This window comes from Plecotus auritus (genome assembly GCF_963455305.1).
Source record: "Plecotus auritus genome assembly, chromosome: 8".
Lineage (NCBI taxonomy): Eukaryota > Metazoa > Chordata > Mammalia > Chiroptera > Vespertilionidae > Plecotus > Plecotus auritus.
This window is the reverse complement of record NC_137782.1, coordinates 98,085,178-98,099,482: the sequence shown is the minus strand read 5'-3', so window position 1 is coordinate 98,099,482 and position 14,305 is coordinate 98,085,178. Positions and strand designations below refer to the sequence as shown.

The 14,305-nt window shown below is 61.7% G+C and overlaps 1 protein-coding gene across 4 annotated transcripts; it reads left to right on the top strand.

Annotated features, from left to right (window-relative positions):
- The first annotated feature begins 263 nt into the window (after nucleotides 1-263).
- On the top strand, nucleotides 264-13,805 carry CHRNA4 (cholinergic receptor nicotinic alpha 4 subunit). Of its 4 annotated transcripts, XM_080686847.1 has the most exons (7): nucleotides 265-893; nucleotides 2,127-2,278; nucleotides 5,088-5,132; nucleotides 5,211-5,320; nucleotides 7,474-7,663; nucleotides 7,901-8,848; nucleotides 10,515-13,805. In XM_080686847.1, exons 1-7 carry the CDS (start codon nucleotides 815-817, stop codon nucleotides 10,638-10,640), a joined length of 1,650 nt encoding a protein of 549 aa, XP_080542973.1. In that variant the 5' UTR covers nucleotides 265-814; the 3' UTR covers nucleotides 10,641-13,805. The 4 variants fall into 4 exon arrangements, with proteins under 4 accessions (XP_080542972.1, XP_080542973.1, XP_080542971.1 ...); XM_080686845.1 differs by having other exon boundaries at nucleotides 7,474-8,848; XM_080686846.1 differs by lacking the exon at nucleotides 5,088-5,132 and having other exon boundaries at nucleotides 264-893; nucleotides 7,474-8,848.
- The last annotated feature ends 500 nt before the right edge of the window (nucleotides 13,806-14,305 follow it).

Genomic DNA, 14,305 nt, shown 5'->3' with positions numbered 1-14,305 from the left:
CCTGTAGACTGCAGGCCGCGCTTCGCGGGGGCAGGGATGCTGGGCTCCCACCCTCCCCGGAAGCGCGGCCGCGGACCCAGGTGCCCCGCCCACGATCCCGGGCTCCCAGGGACAGGCAGAGAGGGGTGGGTTCTTTTCCGGACGCCTCGCTGGGCAGGTGACGAGGGACGTGTAATTTTCAAACGCAAAGCCAGGCGGAGGGGATGGAGTTAACCAGACGCGTGCAGGGCGCCCGCTGGACGCGCGGCTGCCCTTCAGGCGGCAGAGCTGGGACTGGGGTGGCGGCCAGTGCTTCGTGGTCTGGGAATCCGACCGGCGCCAGGATTCCCGGGTCGCACGCAGTGACTACTGCCCCCACCCGTGGCTCGGGCACGTCCCCTGCCCCGGGAGGACGAGGGAAACTTTACCCCCGCGTTGGCCAGGCACCGCATCCTCCCCTCCCGTCCTTGCCCCGCCTCCAACAGCCTCCTTCCCTCTCTCCCTCTCCTCCCCCTCCTCCCCCTGTCCCTGGTCCCCCGCCTCCCCCTCGCCACCTCATCCCCCTCCCCCTCCTCCTTCTCCTCCTCCACCGCCTTCTTTCCCCCTTGTCCCCTTCTCCCCCTCCCTCCCTCAGGCTGGAGGCGGGCAGGGGGCGGGGCGCTCCGCTGGGCCCACAACCCCTTGCATCCGGCCCCGCGGAAGAAACAGCCACCCAGGCCGGGGGAACCGAGCACCCCGCGCGGCGTGAAGGCATGAAGTTGGGCGCACGCGGGCCACCGAGCAGGGGCGCGGCAGAGTGCGGAGACGCCCGTGCCTAGAGCCCTCTCGGTGCGCCATGGAGCTCGGGGGCCCCGGGGCGCCGCCGCCGCCGCCGTTGCCATTGTTGCTGCTGCTGGGGGCCGGCCTCCTGCCCGGTAAGTTTCGGGGAGCTGGAGGGGTCCGCTTTCGCCCCATTCAGGGCGGCTCAGGATTTCCGGAGCCAGAGGAAGAGGGGCTCCCCAGCGGCGGGTGTGCGCAACGGGGGAGCCGCGGTGGCTCCCCGACCCCGAGGCGCAGAGGCTGTCCTGCGGCGCCGGCTGAGCAAGGCAAGAACGGAGTTAACCTGCCCGAATTTGGGGAGAGGGGTTTGGGTGGGGTAGGGGCTGCTATTTGAGCATATGGACCCAGAAGCTCCAACTTGGGTGGCGAGAAGGGGCCCCATCTCACCACCCCTCCCCTGCACCCATCTGGCCAAATTAACCTGCAGACCCTGCCCCCACGCCTGCTACTGGTTTGGGGGGTCAGAAGGGTGGCCTCTGCGGGGGAGTTCTAGCCACCTCCCCCACTCCCCTGAGCAATCACCTTGCATTTCAGTGGGGTTGAGGAACTTGAACCTCTGGCCTCCCCACTGAGGAGTGGCTGCACCTTCCTGGTCAAAGGCATCAGGGGGCAAGGTCCAGGCTGTGGGCTGGGAGGGCAGGGTCTGGTTCCAGGACCGACCCCAGGGGTGTACAGCCTGTAGATGACTCAAGTGAGCAGGGGGAGTTGAGAGAAGCAGGGGCAGGGTCTCCCAGCCCCTCTGGTGATGCAGGTGCCAGGGAGGCAGGGAGGCCATGAGACCACAGACTGTGTTGTCGTAAATCAGTGAACCTCCCCAGTGGGGGCTCACTCATCTTCTTGGAGGGCAGAGCACAGGGTGCTGGGCTGGTTGTCAGGGTCAGCTCTCACATGTCCCTTAGGAGATGGTAACTCCTGGGCTAGCCTTGGGCTTGCTGGCAGCCGCTGAGCATAGGCTCTAGGTGGCTGGACCCTCACTCTCCTTCTGTCTCCTGCCTGGGCCTGCCCTTCACTCCCCACCTTGTGCTTTGAGGCAAGGTTCTCAGGACTCTGCTGGTGGCTGGAGATACAGTCCCCGAAAGGGAGTCATCCAAATCAGTGCTTGCGGGGACAGCTGAACACTTCTGTGGTGAGGTGCCCGTGCTAGAAAGGACCGAGGGGGCTGGAAGTGGGGAGAAGGGCAGCTGGTGCAAAGGTCCTGAGGTGAGAGGCATGTGCCAGAAGAGATGGAAGAAAGCAGGGCGGCTGAACACAGCCTGGCATGAGGCTGGAGGGGCAGCCTGGGGGGCCACTTGACCCTGCTTCTGTGCCACTCGCCTGCCTGTCCTCAGTGAGCGGCCACCTGGAGACTCGGGTTCATGCAGAGGAACGGCTGCTGAAGAAACTCTTCTCTGGCTACAACAAGTGGTCCCGGCCCGTGGCCAACATCTCAGATGTGGTCCTTGTCCACTTTGGCCTGTCCATCGCACAGCTCATTGATGTGGTAGGTACAAGGGTGGGAGCGCTGGGCCTTGGCTGTCACACATGGTCCTGGAGGTGGCCCCGGGCTGAGGAGCCTGCGTGGCCCCCTGCCTGAGCCCAGCAAGTACACTTTTGTGGTGGGGTCTGGAGGAGAGGCCGGTTCTGTGCACACCTGCCCCAGGCCCAGTCCTCTCTGCCCCATATGGGGAAACAAAGTGCCAGGTGGTCAGCAGTGGGCCAGCTGCCAGCCTCAGAGGCCAAAGCAGAAGATGCCTCTGTGGGGTGGGGCAGGTGCCAGGTCAAGTTGTGGGGCTTTTGTGTGAATTGTGCACCTGATGGGGCAGTACCTGTCCTCAAGCTGGTTCAGGAGCCCCCCATTACCTACAGGTCTGGAATGCGGACTTTGGGGAAGTCTTGGATAGGTCTGAGGGGTGTTTATCTTCCTGGTTAGGGGCCACAGGGGTTACTAGGAGGATCCAGCCTTCGAATGGCTACTGCTCTGGAGGGGCTGGGCTTAGGGTTCCATCCTGCGGGTGTGATCTGACTGGGTGATGGGCACACTGCCTGGGTTGGGGTCCTGAGGGCTTTGATGTGTGGGCTCTGTCCGGTCTGGCAAGGAGGGGCCTCTGGGAGCCTGGTTTGTCCAGCTACAGGGAGCTACAGATATTCCCAGATGCCCATCCCTGCCCCTGCCAGGACTGTAACTTTGAGTTGGCTTAGTGAGGGGTGTGGGAGCCCCGGTGCCAGGCTGCGTACCTATCTTTCCCCCTGTGTAATAGGATGAGCACGGCATTGCCAACTTGGGCAATATTTGGCAGGTGGGAGAGGCTGTGGCCTACTCTGCCCATCCCCCCTGGGGCAGAAAGGGCCAGCAGGGGCCCCGTTAGCAGGGAGACCCTGTCAGCATGCCCTGTCCTCAGCCATGTTAGGCTTCTGCCCTCACCATCCTTCTGCCCTCACCAGCCTCTCATGGTCCCTGCAGAGTGCTCCTGGCCGGGGCACAGCCAGAGGCAACTCAAGAAGTCTAGGGCTCTTAAACCTGCTAAGGTTTGCAAACAGTTCAAAGTGGTGGCTGGTGGAGGTGGCCGCTGGCTGCCACTCAAGGTTCCGGCTGCACCACGGCCTGGCCTTCTGCCAGCTCCTTGGGGCTCCTCACTCCCCACACCGCCCATCTCCTCATTTTGTCCAGGATAGTCCAAGGCCAGAGGGAGGGAGCACACTAGCTCCGAGACTCCAGGCCCGCAGCAGCACCAGGCAGGGTGGGGCCAGCTCCCAGGCTCTGCTGTGGCTCTAGGGCTGACTGAGGACGCACCTGCACCTGCGCAGGTGCTGATGAGCTGTCTTTGCAGAGGCCCAGGGCCACGTGGTGGGTGGAAGGGCCTACTCTGCCCCTCCCCGCTGGGGCTCATGCATTTGCTGCCCATCTGTGTTGGCCGCAGTGCTCACGTGTGTGAGCTCACGCCTACAGAGGAGCCCAGGGCACCGGTGCTTTCCAGGCCCTGGGCTGACGCTGCATGCATGGGCTGGGCAGGCAGCTGGGAGGGAGGCAGGCTGTCACCTAGAAGGTCCTGGAGCCTGGGGGTCAGGTATGGGGCCTAGCAGGAGCAGGCCATCCACCTGGAGGGGAGGGCAGGATTGGCAGCCATTGGTTCCTGGCTCTGCTTAGGTCACACATACTCCTCAGCATCCTTTTTTGGGGGGTGTCCCACTGGGTCAGCTGAGTGGCCTGTCCCAGGTGGACCTGCAGGAGAGCAGGACCAAGGGCAATGCCTGGGGCATGGTCTCTTCTCCCCAAACCGGCTGACTGGGGGCTTGTCCCCTGGAGGAGTGAGAGGGAGCAGCGCCTAGGCCTGTGCCTTTGGGACACAAGGCCGCCCTGATCAGAGACTGGGTAGTGAGTGGGGCCGGTGCACATCAAGGTGCATTTGGAGGCAGCAGGAGGGGGCAGGTGCCTGCTCACCTGGGGCCCATAAGCAGAGGGGCTGCCCAGCTGTGACAGAGCAATGCATGTCGTCTGGGGTGCCCCCGTTCCCCACACACAACATCCACAGCTGGGGTGCCCCGTTCCCTACACACCCACACACAGCTGGGGTGCCCCCTTCCCCACACCCACACACAGCTGGGGTGCCCCCTTCCCCACACATCCACCCACAACTGGGGTGCCCCCTTCCACTCACACACAGCTGGGGTGCCCCCTTCCCCCTACACTCACACACAGCTAGGGTGCCCCCTTCCCCCACACACACAGCTGGGGTGCCCCTCCTTCCCCCCACACCCACCCACAGCTGGGGTGCCCCCTTTCCTACACACCCACACACAGCTGGGGTGTCCCCTTTCCCCCCACACTCACACACAGCTGGGGTGCCCCCTTCTCCACACACCCACCCACAGCTGGAGTGCCCCTCCTTCCCCCCACACCCACCCACAGCTGGGGTGCCCCCTTCCCCCCACACTCACACATAGCTGGGGTGCCCCCTTCTCCACACACCCACCCACAGCTGGGGTACCCCTCTTCCCCACACACCCACACACAGCTGGGTTGCCCCCTTCCCCACAACCACCCACAGCTGGGGGAGGGCCAGCCCCAGCTGCCTATACAGTTGGCCAACCCTTGTCCTAACTTTCCTTCTGGAAAGGTTTGGGGGCCCTTGTCTACATATCCCTATCCAGTGCCTCTGGGCCTCCCCTCCTGGGCTTGGCTCTTCCTGAGAGGAGGTGCTCACTGGCCCTGTGCTCAGCCCCGGCCTGACCTGTGGGGAGAGCACGCAGGGCCAGGGAGCCATGGGCCCGTTGCTGAGGGCCCCCCACTTCTTCCCTCGTTTCTGTCCTAGGACGAGAAGAACCAGATGATGACAACGAATGTGTGGGTGAAGCAGGTGAGTTGGGGGGGCGCCGCAGCCACTGCCCCCATCCCTGCCCATCCCTCTCAGCTGTGCGTTCTCCTGCCCGTGCAGGAGTGGCAGGACTATAAGCTGCGCTGGGACCCCAGGGACTACGAGAACGTGACTTCCATCCGCATCCCCTCGGAGCTCATCTGGCGGCCAGACATCGTGCTCTACAACAAGTGAGCTGAGGGCTGGGGTCCCTGTGGGCAGGGTGGCAGCTCCACTGAGACTGGGCGAGCCAGAGGCGGCATGTCTGGATCTCACCTAAAGCAGCTAGGAGAGCGGGGGGGCTGGGTGTGGCATGGGCACCTGGGGTGGCCACGTCCTGGCTCCACCTTGGTCTCTCTCCCCAGGAGCAGGGCAAAGGGGCTGGCACTGCCCCCATGACTGCAGGCCCCAGAGCTGCTCCCATGCAATCTGGAGTCATGTTCAGAACCTATCTCCTGTCCCACGCTCTGCTCTTCGTTCCAGAAGTCTAGATGTGCAGGCTCCTCTCAAGGGCCTGCCCGGTCCAGCTCTTGGGCCTGGTCCCCCCTTTCATCTCCGCAGACCTCACTGCAGGCCCCAGGCCCGCTCCTCACACTCCCACATGAACAGCCCAGCAAAATCTGATGAGTGGATGGTGTTCTGTGCTGGAGCCAGGGTTTCCAGGCACAGCCGTGGCAGGCACTGGGCTCAGACTTGTCCTCTCCCGGGACCCTCACCAGGGTCCCTGTCCCTGGGCAGCCTGCCATCCTCCCAAGTCCCTGGCCTCTGCTGTGTCATTGCTGGATCCACGCCTGTGGCCAGGCTCTAAGACAAGCACTTAGCTCCCCCGCCCTCCCCCTCCTGTCCACGCCCCTCCCGCCCCCCATCCCCCCATCTGAATGCAGCCCCTGCCTCCCCACAGCCCTGCATACAGCCCCTCCTGCCTGGGGGCGCTGGGCCTGACCTACAAAGGGTTGCTCTTTGATTAAGAACGATTAGGCTCCTCTTCCAACGTAATTGATTGCAGTGATGGCATGTGAGGCAGCTGGGAGATGGTTTTGGGATTCATTAGTGGGGTCGGGGAGGGGAGTGGGCAGGCAAGCTCTCTGCTCTCCACAAGCCACTGGTCTGAACCATGACCCTGAGTCCTCCAGCCACCCAGCCACCTGGGGTCCATGTTCAACTCCCCAAGACAACCCCCCACCCCTGCTCCAGGACCTTTGATCCAGAGAATACACATCAGCTCAGCATTCTGGGACCCAGGGGAGCGTCATGTTCCCGGGAGAGCTAGAAACCTCCCATGTGCTCTGGGACCTGTGCACGCCCCCCAGGCTGCAGCCCAGGAGAGTCGGGGCTGCCACCCAAACCCTCCACCCTCTCCTCCCTGCCAGGACCTGTGGGAGGTAGTGGGTGGACGCCAGCTTCTCTGTGGGGCTGTGGTCAGCGCCCAGACTCTGGACATGGCCTGGAGGGAGGGAGGGTAAGGAGCTGGTGGCTGATGCTGGCCGGGCCACAGCCACTGAAGAGGCCTATTTCCAGGGGCAGCGGTGGCTGCTGGCCAGACATGTGCACCTGAGCACTGCTGCGTGTCCAGGCTGAGCTGATAGGTGAGGGGAAGGGCAAGGGCAGGACCCGCTTTTCTGATGGCTTTGGTGTGCCCTGGTTTGGAAGTCATGCAGTGAGGCTGTGCTGTCTACCCGAGGCTTTTCTACAGGGTCCCTTTTGGGCAGAGGGTGTCACAGTCCTGGGGCATCTCAGGGCCCGGAGCAGGAACCTGGACCAACCACAGCCCCACACAGCAAGCCCCACATAGAAGGGCTTCGGGCTGGACGGCCAATCCCAATGCCACACCCTGTGGGCTGCAGGGGTGGGAGGGACCAGAAACTGCTGGCCGTGCTCATCTCTGCCAGGCACAGAGGAGCCAGCGGGGTGGGTCCCAGCCTGACTGTGGGGGTCACAGCCTTGCTCCTGCTGCCCTGCGAGGTGCAGGCCCCACATGCAGAGCGGGACCTTGCAGGGCTGGGCTCACCTGCCGCTGAGACCAGCATGAGGCGGGCTGCACGGTGAGTGCGGGTTTCATGGGACCGAGGAGAGATTTCCCGTGAGCATTTCAGAGCCGAAGGTGGCAGGTCTGCCCGAGGGGCTTGTGGAATGGCTGCTGCCTCCTCCTGTGTGTGGGCCATACCAGGTCAGAGTGGACAGCCCAGGCCTAGACTCACGAGAAACTGAGGCTGAGAGAGTGGCATACCCAGGTTACACCGGCCCGGGGCCTAGACTCAAGACCAGGTGTGTGCGTGGCAGGCGCCCTGGGGGCCAGGCGTCAGGGCCACCTGTTCCTGGGTCTCACCCCTCTCTTTCTGCCCAGCGCGGATGGGGACTTCACTGTCACCCACCTGACGAAGGCCCACCTGTTCCATGACGGGCGGGTGCAGTGGACGCCGCCCGCCATCTACAAGAGCTCCTGCAGCATCGACGTCACCTCCTTCCCCTTTGACCAGCAGAACTGCACCATGAAGTTCGGGTCCTGGACCTACGACAAGGCCAAGGTCGACCTGGTGAGCATGCACAGCCACGTGGACCGGCTGGGCTTCTGGGAGAGTGGCGAGTGGGTCATCATGGATGCCGTGGGCACTTACAACACCAGGAAGTACGAGTGCTGCGCCGAGGTGTACCCCGACATCACCTATGCCTTTGTCATCCGGCGCCTGCCACTCTTCTACACTGTCAACCTCCTCATCCCCTGCCTGCTCCTCTCCTGCCTCACGGTGCTGGTCTTCTACCTGCCCTCCCAGTGCGGCGAGAAGGTCACGCTGTGCATCTCCGTGCTGCTGTCGCTCACCGTGTTCCTGCTGCTCATCACCGAGATCATCCCCTCCACCTCCCTGGTCATCCCGCTCATCGGTGAGTACCTGCTCTTCACCATGATCTTCGTAACGCTCTCCATCATCGTCACTGTCTTTGTGCTCAACGTGCACCACCGCTCCCCGCGCACCCACTCCATGCCCGCCTGGGTGCGCCGCGTCTTCCTGGACATCGTGCCGCGGCTGCTCTTCATGGAGCGGCCGCCCGTGGTCAAGGGCAACTGCCGGCAGCTCATCGAGTCCATGCACAGGATGGCCAGTGCCCCTCGCTTCTGGCTGGAGCCTGAGGAGGAGCCCAACTTCATGAGCAAAGTCCAGAGCCAGGGCCCCTCGCCCACCCCGTCCTTCTGTGCTCCCCTGGATGCGCCAGGCAAGCCCCAGCCAGCCTGCTCGTCGCCCTCAGACCAGGTGCCCACTCTGCAGCCAGCAGAGGCCAAGAAAGCCAGCCCCTGCCCGTCGCCCAGCCCCTGCCGCCCAACCACCAGTACCTGGGACCCGGGGCTCGCCAAAGCCCAGTCTCTGAGCACCCAGCCCATGTCCAGCCCCAACAAAGTACCCGAAGGCAGCATCCGGTGCCGGTCTCGAAGCATCCAGTACTGCGTTCCTCAAGACGAGGCTGCCTCCCAGGCCAGCGGCCACATGGCCAGCTCCCCTCCCTCGTTGAAGGCTTCCTGGGCTGAGCTTCCACCCACAGACCAGGCCTCTCCCTGCAAATGTAAGTGCAAGGAGCCGTCCACGGGGTCCTCCAACACAGCGTTCAGAGCCCTCAGCACCAAAGCACCGCCCCACCGCCTGCCCCTGCTGCCCGCCCTGACACGGGCTGCTGAGGGTGTCCAGCACATCGCAGACCACCTGAAGGCGGAAGACACTGACTTCTCGGTAAGCCCCTGCCCTGGTGTATCGGGAGGTGCCCCAGGCCCTTGTGGGACGCGCAGACACTCTGAAGGAGGGAGTGACTGGTGACAAAATCGAGAAACTGGACCCAGACCCAGGCTGCCAGCTTTGGGCAAGCCCCTACCCTGGCCTGCTCCCTCTTCCCTGAGCCCCCAGATGGCCAGGTCCCTGGGGTGGAGCTAGGGCAGGCGGCCTAGAGTAGCTTGTGGAGCAGATCCAGGGGACACTCCTCTAGGCTTCAGAACCGAGGTGCCGACGGGAGGGGCCACTAGCCCCATCTGTGGCTGGCCAGCTGCTCCATGTCCGTCCGCAGTGCGCTCCCTGCGGCCTGGCTCCCTGCGTCACTGGCTCTGGGGAAATGACATGACTTCACTAGTTGCCTGAGCGACCTGCACGCCGTGGTGGCTTTAGTCTATGCTGGCCTTTCATCCTCAGGATGGGGCACACAGCGGGGCAAAAGGCAGGGAACAGCGTGCCTCCACCACAGCAGGGTCCTGGGCGGCCTTTTTATTTATAAGTGACCCTGTGCACTCAGGTTTCCTGTGAACAAACAGCTCTGTTTAGGTTTGGTTTAAAACCGCCAGGACACCTGATTATTTTTAAAAATCGGAGCAGAAAATGGCAATGAAGAATCCGTTTTTCCTCGGCGCTCCACAATGGGCGCTGAGCCCTGCCCTCACCTGGCCTGTCTCACCCACTAGTGCCCCGATGCTGCTTCCTTCCCAGTCCCTCAGGCGCCAGCAGGCTGCCCACCCAGGACCTGCTGTAAGGCAAAGGCCAGAGATGGGTTAGGAGCCAGGACCTCACAGCGGCCAGGTGGGGCTGGGGTCTGCTCCCTCTCCATAGTCACTCTGTGCCTCAGTGTCCCCATCTGTAGACACGACAATACCGCCTCCTTCCTCATCGGCTCCTCATGCAGGTGATGCGCTCGGCATGCTTGCGTGCTTGCGTCCATGGCCACCTGCTGGCCTCAGCATTCGGGATTCCCCCTGAGCCCTGGCCCCTCCCTCCTCCTCCTGCTCACAGCACCTGGGCTGTGCCCCACCCCTCGGGCTTAAGGGACAGAGCTGAGAGACTCCATTATCCCTGAGGGGCCTCGCGCCCCCTGGGCAGCTGACTCCTGAGCACCCGCCCAGGCGGGGAGGGCAGTCAGGACTTAGCTGTCACTCAGACACTGGGCCCCTGGAGGCTCCTGTTAGAGGTCAGGCCTTGTCACTCAGGGTGCTCCTGGCCCTTGTCCTGCGGCCAGGGGGTGCAAGTAGCTCTTTCTGGGCTCAGTTGGTCCATTTGAAAAATGGGGATGCACAGGATGGCCTCCATGGCACCCCCTCAGCTTTAGCAAATCTGGAGCAAATTCCATTGTGAAGCAGCCTGGACCCTGGTGTTCCTCTATAGACCCCCCCGCCACGCCCCGGCCTCTGGGCTCAGGCACCCTGCCAGGCACAGCACCAGACCCGTCTCCCATGGCAGCCGTGATGTTGGCCACTTCAGCGGACATGTGGCTTCTCTGCACCCTCCCCACTCGGCACCCCAGCAGGTGCGCCCGCAGCCCTGGTGGCCTCAGGGGCAAGGATGGAAACCGAACCTGTCACGCAAAGCGCCGGGTTCTAGAGGGTTCTTGCTGCCTGTGAGATGCATGTCTGCGTTGCAGGTGAAGGAGGACTGGAAGTACGTGGCCATGGTCATCGACCGCATCTTCCTCTGGGTGTTCGTCATCGTCTGCCTGCTGGGGACTGCCGGCCTCTTCCTGCCGCCTTGGCTGGCCGGCATGATCTAGGGGCCCCTGCGGGCCATGCAGCCTCTGTGGTCTATCCCTGCTCCCTGAGGCACTCTGCACTGTACGGGGCCACGCACCTGCCAGATTGTCCCCCACCTTCTGTCTGCTGCCTCCCGGAGAAGCCTTGTGGCTCAGGCGGCTGGGACCTGCCCAGGAGGCAGCCAGCCGGAAAAGGCTTGTTCTCACTGAAGGTGGCGTCGCTGCCTGAGCCGCACTGAAGTGCACCCAGCGCATGGCCGTGCTCTCCTCACAGGACCCAGCTGTCCCCACGTCCTGGGCCACGCCCTTGGCCCTCTCAGCCCCTGTGCCTCCTCGCTGTGGGATCCCGAGGCCCCTGCCTGTCCACCCCCGAGTGTGGGGACACCACGCCTACCCTTGGTCCTTGGGCCTGCTCTCTTTGACCCCACAGAGGCCAATCACAACCATGTGAGTCTCACTTGCCAGGTGGGCCTAAGCAGGGGTTTTATTTTATTTTTAAAATGTATTTTTATTGATTTCAGAGAGGAAGGTAGAAGGAGAGATAGAAACATCAATGATGAGAGAGAACCATTAACTAACTGGCTGCCTCCTGAACACCCCCGTTGGGGATCAAGCCTGCAACCCAGGCATGTGCCCTTAAACGGAATTGAACCTGGGACCCTTTAGTCTGCAGGGTTCTAGAAGGCGGGTGCTCTATCCACTGAGCCAAACCGGCTAGGGTTCTTTTGATTTGTTTTGATGAATTCGTGAAAACCTAAGTTTTGTGCCCAGGGGTCCTTGGGAAGTGGAGCTATTAGACCTGGTCTTGCTTGGAGGAGATTGGGGGGCAGGACCCCATGAAGGAGGGACCTTTGGGCTTAGGGAGTTCAGATGTTTGCCTTCCAAGGGTCCTGGGGGCTCCTGGGCAATCTCTCTGCAGGGGTCATCGGTTCCCATGGGCACTGGGAATTTGTGAGGACAGCTTGCCCAGGGCCAACTCCAGGGCCCTCAGAGCGTGGTGCTGGGGTGGGGCCCTGAGGAGGCCAAGGGGAACCTCCACAGGCCTCCTGCCCTTGGACTCCTCTGTGGGGCGCCAGCTCAGCTAAAGGGCTTCTCTCACCCACAATGTAGGGGCCCTCTGGCCAGAGGTGTAGGGGATGCCCCAGAGGGACAGTCCTGGGGGCCTAGTATCACCCCAGGGCAGAGTGCTGGGTGCTACCCTGTGTCTCCCTGACCCTGGCACCATGATTCTGGGTGCTGTGATGATTTGGAATCCTGTCTCCAAATGGAGGTGGCAAGGACACCGTGTCCCCTCCCTGGGGTGGAGGCAGGAGGAGAAAGCTGTTCCTGCTGTCCATGTGTCAAAGTCCCTTCTGCAGGACAGCCCTGGGCAGGGCAGCCGGTGTCCCGCCTGGCCAGTGCCTGGGTCACCAGGGACTTGGGAGAAGTGAGTGAACAATTCAGTGAAGTTTGGAGCTGAGTGGGCCTCGTTGTGGCAGAGGTCAGATTCCCTGGTCGCAGCCAGGCAGCAGTGCTGTGCAGGAGCTGGAGGGGCTGCACCCCTCATCAGGCACTGAGACAGGGACATGACTTGGGCCCAGGGCTCCTCATGCCCAAGAGGGATGCAGACCCCAGTGTCTAAATCCCAGTGTTCTCTCCTCCCAGCCCCTGGGCCATGTGGGACCTGCTGCCCAGCTCTGCTCTGCACCTGCTTCCTGGGGGTGTCGGGCATCAGTCCTATGACACTGGGGCAGTTAACCCAGGACTCCTCATGCCCAAGAGGGATGCAGACCCCAGTGTCTAAATCCCAGTGTTCTCTCCTCCCAGCCCCTGGGCCATGTGGGACCTGCTGCCCAGCTCTGCTCTGCACCTGCTTCCTGGGGGCGTCGGGCATCAGTCCTATGACACTGGGGCAGTTCACCCAGGACAAGTGAGACTGAGCGGCAGGGACACCAGGCCCCATAAGCAGATTCGGCCGCCAGATATGCAGGCCCAGCACTCTGCCCTGGCGCTGGGCCCACTGAAGATATGCTTTTCTGGGTCGCCAGGGAGACCTCATACAAAGCTTCTGGAACTGGAAAAAAAGTGTCAGGAAATGCACAAATAACCAAGTGGTCATAGTCCCACCACAGCAAACTAGCCCAGCCTCCGTCTGCCTCCAGCATGTGGTTTCTTTCATGTAGATTTACATAGGGAAAATGCATGATCTAACCCCCGAGTTTTACTAAAATTTGACACCAAAGACCTAGGGCACCATTCCACATGCAGGACGCCACCCTCCCCCTGCCCCTCAGGCAGTCTCCTCCTGCCCCCCAACCTGGGCTTCTCCATCAGCCGGTTTCTGCTCCTGAACTTGGGGTAGGGTCTTCCTTGCTGCCTCCCTCCTAGTGTGTTGAGACTCACCTGGTCCTGTCTCGTCCTCGGACAGTCATGTTTCAACTGTGAGCAGAGTTCTTCACCTGAATAAACGGAACACGGCTATTTTTCGCCCCCTTAATGAACTTGGTCTCCAGGTCTCCGCTGTCACCACTCACGCGGCTGTGACGTCTTCGTGGATTTCCTCATGTCTCTGCATCAACCATGTTTTTGTGATATTCTGACATCTTGGGGGCCTTACGGAGCCAGGAGTGGTGGACAGCTGCCCCATCCAGGGCCCTGCTCCCTCTCCCCCTCATCTCACTCACACACCAGGCCAGTATTTCCCATCCTAGATCGCAGGGGCCAGACAAGGAGGGATGGCCCAGGGCCCAGAGGCCCGCTGCAATTGTCCTAGCTAGTCACTCCTGAGCTGCGTAACTGCGCTGCCTGGCCCTCCCCTCACCCCCACTGCCTCCGACCAAGGTCCGTGCTCCCCCACACAGTGTGACATACCCCTTCTCTCCGGAAATTAATGGATTCTCTTCTCAACGGCATTGGCCCCTTCAAGACATCCCTCAGTCACCTTTGTAAGTCATGATGGCCCTGGCCCGTGTAGCTAAGTTGTTAGAGTGTTGGCCCGCGCACCCAAGGTTAGCGGGTTTGATTCTGGTCAAGGACATGTACCTCGGTTGCAGGTTCAATCCCCGGCTCCAGTCAGGGTGCATGTGGGAGGCAACCAGTTAATGCATTTCTCTCACATCCATGTCTATCTTTCTCCCTCTCCCTCCCTCCTTCCACTCTCTCTAAAATCAATGGAAGGAAAAAAAGAGATAAGTCATGATGGGACCCAGAGCACTCCCAGGTACACACCTGTGTGGGGTCACTGGGTCACAGGGTGCCGAGTCTTCCCAAGTGGACACTCGCTCCCCCCAGAAGCGTCTGCCAGTTAGTATCGGCTGGAAGTTGGCTTTTCTATCATGTGGCTTTTAGAGGGTGTAAGTCACCTGTGTGCTCTAGACCCAAGGCCTGTGTCTGTCCCACCCGTGGGAGACTCTTCCCTATGCGTGAAGATATTTTTCACCAACTGTGTCTCTCCAAGAAAAGCTTTTAATTCTGATGAGGGGCAATGTCTTATTCTTTCTTTCTATGGTTGTTGCTTTATGGGTCCTGTGTGAGAGATCCTTGCCTAACCTGGGCTTGGGATGCGCCCCTACCCTGCCTTCTATCATCTGGAACATTTACACTTTTCACGTCTTTAGGGTGACCATGTTTTTATTTGTTAATCCTCACCCCATTGATTTTTTTTTTTTTTTTTTTTAGAGAGAAGGTGGAAGGGAGGGAGAAGAGAG